This window comes from Harpia harpyja, chromosome 13 (genome assembly GCF_026419915.1).
Source record: "Harpia harpyja isolate bHarHar1 chromosome 13, bHarHar1 primary haplotype, whole genome shotgun sequence".
NCBI lineage: Eukaryota > Metazoa > Chordata > Aves > Accipitriformes > Accipitridae > Harpia > Harpia harpyja.
Genome location: NC_068952.1, coordinates 30,503,066 through 30,512,780, shown reverse-complemented (window position 1 = coordinate 30,512,780; position 9,715 = coordinate 30,503,066). Strand labels below are relative to the sequence as shown.

The 9,715-nt window shown below is 38.6% G+C and overlaps 1 protein-coding gene across 9 annotated transcripts in view; it reads right to left on the bottom strand.

Moving 5' to 3' along the window:
• Window positions 1-7,271: 7,271 nt before the first annotated feature.
• Window positions 7,272-9,715, bottom strand: part of CEP170 (centrosomal protein 170) — a 106,899-nt gene continuing 104,455 nt past the window's right edge. For all 9 annotated transcript variants that reach the window (XM_052805374.1, XM_052805368.1, XM_052805371.1 and 6 more), the window contains one exon: window positions 7,272-9,635. In XM_052805374.1, coding sequence (XP_052661334.1) covers window positions 9,349-9,635 — 287 coding nt within the window. In that variant the 3' untranslated portion in view covers window positions 7,272-9,348. The remainder of the gene's footprint in view (window positions 9,636-9,715) is intronic.

The following is a 9,715-nucleotide window of genomic DNA, read 5'->3' as shown; positions in this document are numbered from 1 at the left end:
TCTGGATAGCCTGATTTTCCATCCAGGCAATCAACTTCCACAGAAATCTCTGACACTTTGAATTTCTTTGCAGCGTGACATATTAGTTGTCAAAATCCAGATTGGGAAAGTTGTAGCTCAGTTTGCAGGTCTACCTGAAAATTTGACAGAGGTTGATCCAATCAAAGCCTCATTTCCTCAGTGCTTTCTGGGAAACTTGAATCCTTTAAAAAAATGTTTTCTGGGAATTTTCCCCCCAACCCCTATTTTATTTATTTGAGGAATTTCTAGTCCTGATGGTAATGCACTTTCAAAAGCTTTGATTCCAGTGAGACCATGCATTATTTGTTGTAGCTTGGTTCAGCAGGAGTACCAGCTCACAATTTCTTCCCTTAGAAGCTCTGCTACTATGAATAGCAGCATTGCTTTGTCTTTATTATCCACTTGTCGGACTTCAGTGCACTGGTTTCTATCAGAGAGAAAATCAGTGAGACAAATCTAGTAAATTCCTCGGTGAAATTGCCTTACAGGAAAGCCAGAGTGCAGGCACAGCCAGAGCCAGGAGGGGCCAGGGAGAACTAGACTGTCTTAAAATGATCACTGCCTTTCCTGCATCTGGTTTCTCCTTTGATAGTGATGCCAAAAAAACTCGTACAGAATGTGGGATTATCCACTTAGCTCTGTCCTTCCAGACCCCTGAGTAAAATGAAAGCTTGATCTGCAGTCCCTTCTGGTTTGTCATTAATTTTGTATAATTCAGTGGTAGCTGTGACAAAGAAATTAGGAAACTTGATCATTTTTCAAAGGAAGGCAGATTTAATGGGCCATGTGGCCTTTCTCAAGATAACAACTTTAACACTTGAATTCTTGGTAAAATGGCAGCTTAACTAGAAAATTTTAGAGGCTTCAGATTTTTTTTTTCTTTCAGATGTAATCATGTGCTCAATAAGGTACGTCACCATATTTTTCTGTTTTCCTGAAAAGCTGACAGGCAGGTGAACGGCTTTAGATCTTTTCTGAACTGTATATACTCTAAATACCAATATTATTTTTTTGGTATCATGATCCTGTGGACATTTAACATACATGTCCAATACACACGCAATCAGTAGCTGAGGCTCTAGACCAGAGCATTTCTACAGAACCCTCCAGAAACACCTGGGGTCTACAGCTGCATACTGGGAAACTGCTTTGTGGAGGTACAAAATAGCATCTTTCATATATTGCTGATAATTTTGGGCCAACTGAACAAAATACACTTGCGTAGATGCCCTTCACTCTGGCCTTCTGCATACATTTAGAAATGGAATCCTTACATTAGAAAACTAAAATAAATGTCTACCATCAGTACTTCTGCGGTGCTGCAAAACTGGCAGCAAATCTAAAGGCCTGAGTATCAGTGGCTGAAAACTTCTATTCATATGATCTGTTAGTCCATTAATTCTCAACATAAAAAAAAATTGGACACTTTTAAATATATGCACATAAACCAAGATAATTTGCATGGAGAATTAGAGCACTTCAAGCACAGGCAGACCATATTAACTCAAATACAACTGATACACATCGCTGCATTCAGTGTTGTCTAACGGACAGAAGAAAATAGGGATAAACCTGAAAAAGAAATTTTCAGGAGACCTGTGAAAATTTTGAGATATGCACAGCACTGAGGATTATGCATGCGACAACTCTATGTTTAACAGAAAGAAGAAACTATCCCCAAACTAGGCCAAGTTAGCCTCCTGTTCCAGCCGACCACTGGGGAGGCTGCCAAGACCAGCAAGCTAACGCAGCTCGCTGGGATAGGTACCTGCATCTCAGCAGCTCCAAATGTGCCAGCGAGGAGCACTGTTAGAAACCCAGACAGGGGAAAGGGAGGGAGAAGTGAGCAAAATTGATCTGGCTGGAAAGACACAGGTCGTTGGTTCTGTCACAGCTACTCGGGAGTCAGGGATAAATTTGATATTAAAAAATGAGCACTGTCAGATCAAATGGTGCGTTATTAGTACCATCAGGCTGTATGTTGTCACCCACTGAGATTTCAGTCGTGGCAAAGCCTTGCCTCAGCACTTTCTGAGAGCAAATACAATAAGATTTTTCTTAGTCTCTTTTCCCATCTGTAAGATCAGGATGAAGTTACTTCCTTATAGAACTTTCATAATGGAATGAATGTTTGTGAAGTACTTGAAAGATTTCAGAAGGAAAGCAGCACTGGAGGGTAAAACCTTGTAACTGTTTCTTTGGCTTCAATACTGCAGTGCAAGCCTACAAGCAATATTGATGTTCCTAAAATTATCCAGGCCAGTCCTCAGTGCTGCCGTCTGGGAGGCTCCAGAAAGTGGCAAGACCGGTTCATTGATCTGCAGTGATTCTCCAAAACTCATTTAGCTTCAAGCTTTTCACTGTGTCTCCCCGGAGAAAATCCTTAATTAGAAATTTCCTTCAGCTATGCTTTTTAATCATACCTATTGCTTTATAGATTTTTTCCTACTATCCTATGCTTTCCATTTTTTGGCTCACTGCATTTTAAGCAGTAAGGCAAGTTCCAGCATGTTTCTTCATCTGGAGAAATTTAAATATCAATTAAAAGAAACCATTGATGTCAGCCAGGATGAATTTCTTCCTCCTAATTTAAAAATAGTTGCTTCTTCAACGACAGGTTAAAGCTTATAATCAACTCATTTAAAAATGTTTTTAAAAATGCTTGTGCTGGGAGGCAGCTTTTCTGAATGTTACAAAACTGCATATAAGTGAAAAGCAAAATACAGGGATCTGGTTTTGCACTCCGTTAACCGAGTATGTAACTTCAGTTACATGAACCTTTCCATTGACCTCATGGAGACGAGCTCTGCTTAACTTGTAATTCAGTGCTGGAGCATTAGGCGACAAACGCGTGATTTTATTGAACACTTTTCTTTCAGTCACATAAAATCCACCTATTTTCCAAATAAAACCACTTCATCATTAAAAAGGAAATGATGGCTTTCTATGTTAATGTCACTTTGAACCTTGAAAAATACTTAAATTGGCCAGTTAGAAATTTAGATACATAAACAGCTTGGAAGCCTAAAAACACATTCTCAAAAAGTCCAAGCGGCTAATGCTGCTTACACCAAAGAGCAAACCCTGCTCACGTAGATTGAAACATAGCACCTCTCCTAAGTTCAGGATGCCCGGTGCTAATGTCAGCGCTGAGATAAGCCACTAAGCTGTGTTTTCAAATTTGTATCTGAACTTCTGCCCTCAGAACAATAACTTCAGTGAAGCCACAGATGTGATTTTCAATAAAACCCAGCATTTTTAAATGTGAAAGGTGTTGCAGAGGAGCCATCTTTGAGGAGGTTGTACATTTAGAACATCAACTCAAGAAAACACTAAAGCTACATTTTTACCTCAGACTTGCAATGGGAAGCAAGCAACTTGTGAGGTGTTAAGAACATTGCATAAGTTACATTAAAAAAAGTTGATTTTTGTAAATGACCATTTTATCAGCCGTGCATCGTACTGACAGCAGCAATGACATGAGGAGCTTGGTTTGCATATACCCTTGCATGTCTGGAAACAAAGCAAGAATGAACAGGGTTCTGTGGCAAATTTTTGATATCACTTGAGTTCCCAAGTGTGCAGGTAATAACATCACAATATTATACACCTGCATCTTCAGTCAGTTAAATAAATTTCATCTGGGATGTGCAAAAATGACTTTAGGAAAACAGCATAAAATAAATTGCACTGGAGGATATGAATTTGTTTGGGGTTTTTTATGGAAAGAGCTTTCTATTGGTTCAGTCAGTTTACTTGAGAAACTCGAGCTATTCTGCAGAGAGAAAACTGATGCGATTACTAGCACACATAATAACTCCCAAGTATTTCCAGCTGCCATCCTCTGCCAAGGAGCAGGGAAGCTGCAGTCTCTCTTGCACCTGAGGCACATCTTGGAGTGGGAAGTGCGTCTCCCTGCACAGCTGCTGACCGGCTCTGAAAGCACCATTCTCCTGGCCAAACTCTCACGTGCCATCTGCAGCTCTCGGCTATCCTTTGCACTCAAGTTGCCTCCAATTAACTGCACCACTCAGTAACACATACTACCCTGGCCTGGGACTCAGTATTCCCTCCCCACCCTCACTGACTGCTGTTCACCTCTCATTTGATTCCTTTCTACAGTTTTTACAAAAGTTTGCTTAGCCTTTTGCACTTCATCGAGCCTCCTAATCCAATAATGTCTGTTGACACCATGGTATTTTGCCTGCTCATTTATTAATCAGTTGTCATATTGGGAAATACCATTTATGTCTATTTTCTCCAATAACTTTATTAAGGCATTTAATTTCTTAATACTTTTAAAACCTCCTGAATTATCTGCAGTCATCTCATCTCTCAACCAAAGCAGCCACAGATAACTTGAACCACAACTCACATCCACGTCTGTATTACTTCCTCAGTGAATTTTTCTTAACTTATAAATCACATTACCTCAGAGCTGATGCTGTGAATGAAATGTGAAGTCACCCATTAACATTTTGGAAATTTATATATAATGCTTGTTCTTTGTGCCCAGCTTCACACAGGTCCATGTGTGCATGGACAGACATACGGAACTTAGAAACCTCATGTTGCACTTTTTTTTAAAAATCCTTATTATTAATTCAGCTTTTTCTGTTAAGAAAGACCACAGTTTGCTTGAAAGCTAAGTCATACTGCTGCTAAACTGTTATTTTTTAATACAATATAAAGACCTCTGGAGTCCTGATAGTGCTTTTAGCTACTCCATAGGAGCAGAAAGCCTTATAAATTATAAACGTGTATTAATTTTTAAAACAGGTCTAAAAATGCTACCGCTAAGGAACTAATGGACTAGAGCAACAGATCTTAGCAAGGACACCCATTAATTGGTAAGTGAAAATGTGGGGTTTATCCCTGAAATGAACAAATCTCTATCCCCTCACTCCACCCCTAAGGCCCTACTGCTTGAATAATTTTTGCAGGTCTAATTTGAAAACATTGCCCTGTGTTCCCATGAGTTCATTCAATAACTACAAACTCCTATTTTAATACAGCCTCCCCAAAGACAGCATTTTGTAATACCCTGTCATTTTAAGAGCTCTCCTCAGATGTGAGGTAAGAATGTTAACTTATCGCACAAAATAGTAACTGCTCGTGAAATTGTTAGCAAGACAAAGCGAGCACTCACTGTTAACTCTGGTCTTGTTGGAACAGGTAAAGATGAAGACCTTTGACAGCAGGCTTCTACTTGCCTTATCCTGCCAGAGCTGCATAATCCCACTTGTTTGCTAACTACATCTTTTCCTCCAGAAATACATAAATAGCGAGGAAAGAATCTGAAAAGGAAATGCCTTGCTCCACAACCAGCTCTCTGTTGGCCGTCACTTGCAGGAACAGCGCTGGGTAAGGCTTACCGAGTTAAGGACAAAACCCGTTTTTACAAGATTACTGAGCTAGTGCAGCTGGGAATGCTGTTCTTTAGCATTAGGCAACTGTCCTTGGGCAATATTGCCAAGACCAGTATTGTCAGATGTATTTAGCATCCGGCAAGCATGGCTGAACTACCAGGACTGTAACCCTGTCAACATTTACAGATGTACTCTAATTGAAGTCAAAGATGACATTCTTGCGCTTTTAAAAATCTGATTATTCAGCAAGATGAAGCTAAACAACTTGTATGGTGAGCGGCTAAGTTTTTTCCTTTTAATTCTCTTCAGACACAGAAGACTTGGGGATATAAAATCTCCTTGACACGTAGTGAGTGGCCTCCTTTTAGCGTACACGCTATTTCACAGAATGCTTCATGCATTCCTGCATACCCTTTTCTTCTCATGGCTGCACGTCAAAGCAGTAATTGTAGATCTTTTCTGTGCTTGAAATCTTTCCAGTTAAAATTACAAAGGCCTTCCAACAGGCATTGACTGAAATTCAGTTTTTGGTATGAAGCAGCATTCTCTTCTGAGACTGAAGTACCAGTTGCTTTTGGTATAAAGTACATGCTGTCGTGAAACACCATCTTGCTGTTACCAGGTCAGGCACACAAATTATACTGTTAGCTTTATTTCTGTATGCTACAACCAGATGTGAGTGTCGTTAGAAGTATTTGTTGGGTGTATAATTAGAACAGCGCATGTAGCTAAGGGAGGACCCAACAGTGCTGATCAGAAAAGGCCTGAACTCTGCTTTCTCTCTGTCACTGCATGTCAGCCCTACTTGCTGATGTCAAAAGGAAGCAGAAGACCAATCAACTTAGCTGGATTTCCCAAGTACTTCTGAAAAACATCTCTGCATAACCTCGGCTCAAAGTATAGAGGATAGATGAAAATACTCTGTGGGAAGAACTAACAATATGCTACACTATCACTTACAGAAATGGGGCTCTGTGCATAAGAACATTAACCCAGAGGTGCATTCCCCTTACTTCTGCAAAGACAGAGGGATACTGGCAACAAGTGAGGAAACAATAGCAGCCAGTGAAGTTGGAGAATATGAAAAAGGCCTGAGCACCTAAAGAGCCCTTCTAACTTTTTCATGTCTTTGACTATACCAAACTGGCATCTATGAACATCAGTAAACATCTCCTGCCCTTCTAGAGCTGATTGCTGTTGAGTGTTCCTGTGTGCCATTAGTGCAGTCTTAATGCCAGCAGACTGGGGATACAAAGGAAAAATCGGTGCACAGAAGAAAGATCAGAGCTGAATGCTGCCAAGCCACAGCAAAGCTCAGCAACACTGAAATGTGTAAGCTGGGAAGGAATACTTGGAGCGTTATACTAAACTCATAGTTTTGCTCTTGTATGAAGTTAGTTAAGAAGAGGAAATTTATTGTCTTGCAGGAAAAGTACATATAGAGTCAAAGCTGGGACAGAAGAAAAAAGGCACCAGTGTGGAGCCAAATCAGAATGTTCAATACAGTTTTCCAATATATGAAACAGAAGGAAAGCAGCCTGAAAACCATCTACTGTTGCACCTGGCAGGTACATTAAAACTCATTTACTTTCATTCTACAAAGGGAAACAGAGTCATTATTTGGTGACCAGCACACTGGATTATTTTTGTCTCTAGCTTTGCACACAAAAATCAATTCAAGTGTGGAAACGAACCTGAGTACGGGAAAGTGAGCCAATACTGTCAGCATGGAATAAATGATGCAGCAGCAGCAGCAATAATGTAACTTTTTCCCGGAGAAAAGAAGTTTATGAAAAAAAGTCATTTCCTATTTCAGTAAAGGTAAGATAGACCGCAGGAAGACTGTGTGAACTTCCCAGCTCTCAATTACACATTCACACATTTGTAAAGTTCCAGAAACACTTTATTTAAAAATGGAGTTGTAAATGCATATAACAAAATAACATACATAATAAATGTAACAAAAATAAATAAGGAGAACATGTTCATACAAAATAAGAACATAGTAATGCAAAATGCTTATTACAGAACGTAAAGGTATAAATGCCTGAAAACACAAACAGAATCTTGCATGAAGAGCCTGCACCTTTAATCCTTCCAAGCCATTTCCTACTTTCCACTCAAGTCTGCAGAAAAATTATGTTCCCAAGCATTAAACAAAAGAAGGAATTATGGTGATGGTTTGGTACACTCGGTTTTCAACACCTAGCTCTAGTTTCAATTTATTTTTGCCCTTCTGCACCTTCTAAAACTTGTCTTGTAGCCTTTGTAAACTAGTGTAGTTCAGGCTTCCACAGTTAGCTGGAGTAGAGCATATTGAGTCATACATGAAGGCTGTTTCCTTTTAATTTTTTTAAAGAAAATATGAAATCCATTATACAACAGATTAGTGGTTTTGTTTTTACATCTCTACAAAAAAAGTTTTTGCATTTTTATTAACTGGTCCAACTTTTACTGACTTCTGAAAGCCTGTACAATTTAAAAGTGTACAGAAAGTAGTTTTTTTTTAAACAAATGTCATACAGGATTATTGCTGAAATATTAAAGACCATTTCATAAAAGCTGCAAAACTGTATCTTTAACCTTAATATATAGAGACTGATGCAAACATAGGAAAATTCCAGTCTATTAGTTACATTTAACAGAAATAACATTCCTCCAAATTACAGTGTTCTGGAAATACAAAGTAATTTACTTTTATTTTTATTATTATTTCCAAATGTTAAGTTACTGGGACAACTTAAAAGGAAAATAGGCTTATATAGGAAACTTTAAATAGACTTGCTTTTCAGTGGTATAAGCAAAATGTCTATGTTAGCAGTCGTCTTCCAGAATCCTTTTAAATATGTAAGACAGAGACAGCTTTACTAGCAAAACTACAGGAAAATATACAGAAGCAAATAAAATCATTTGCTTGGGAGTGCATCTATCGATCAAGCAAATTATGACAACCCTATTTCCAAGTCCCCTAAAGAAAATTTTACATCTCATGATCATTCCAAGGAACAGTAATTTCTTCTGTAAGCTTATGTTGCATTTGAATTGGTGAGAGCCCATTTGCCTCAATATCCTTTAAAATGTCCCACGTTGCTGTATGTTTACATTTGTTTCCTAGTTTCAACAAACATTTGGACAGAAATGAGATATGAAATACTTCTACTTTCATTAACATCAAAAAGACATTTGAAGAAGATCAAAAAGTGCCAAATAGTCCTTTGAGAAAGTGGATTAAAACACTGCAATGATAATACAGGTACAGTATTATCAGTTTCCTATGTACATCAAAACACTGCTTGCTGTTTAATGATATCGATATGTTCACCTATCACTCCCAGCAAATCTTAGTGCAAACATAATATGTGAACTTTGTAAACCCCAAGACAATTTACGCAGCAACAAGGTTATATAAGTCACAGAACTGTTTGAGATTTTCAGTACACAAGAATGAATGTTTTCTGAAATCTGTCTTACCTTTTGCAGTAATGTGTCATTGTAGTCAAAGATAATGTTTCCTATATAAATCATCTAATTCAGAATTAAATGTAACTGTTCAACAGTTCTGTACAAACTTTAGTGGAGGAAGTCCATTCATTAGAGCAGCTTGGCAAAGAGATTTGGGGTTTCAGTAACATTAAATGTTAGACTGCTTGCATGGCTTTTAAAAAGAAATAAATCTATTAAGGGAAAACTGCTGATACAATAATTCTTTTGCAAAGCACACAACCACAAAGGGCAAACCTGCCACAATCTGCTTTCCTACACTTGTATCTATGCATATCTTTATGATTTGAAAAGGAATTGTGTGACAATCAAAGCATCACAGTTAAAGAAAACTGGTTTGATAAAACAACTGTTTGACCAAGCCTTTTTTTTTTTCAAAATTATAAAACCAATATTATGATTTTTCCTTTATTCCTAGACATTCCACATGAAAGGTTTTTGTATCAACACTGAGATGTCACTCACGCAGGGTGGCATCTTCCTCTTCCCCATCTGGGTTAAACCTATTGAAATGTATGCTGAAATCTGACTCGGATTCAGCATTCTCAAATTCAGCTGCAACAGGGACGGCAGCAGGTCGAAAAGCCCGAGCTTCGGGCTGGCAGTTTGGCTGCACTTGAGGGCGGGTACTTTGGGAAACGGGACTGGACTTCGGCTTCGGCTGAGCTGGTAAGATGGGGCCGGCGAATCCCAAGTTGCTCAGAGCATCCAGGGTACCATCAGGGTCAATCATAGCATTAATTGCTAAGCAATCAAGAAAAGATGAAAGGGATAAGGAAGAAACCATAAAAAATACGATTTTCTGTTACCATAAAAACCACGAA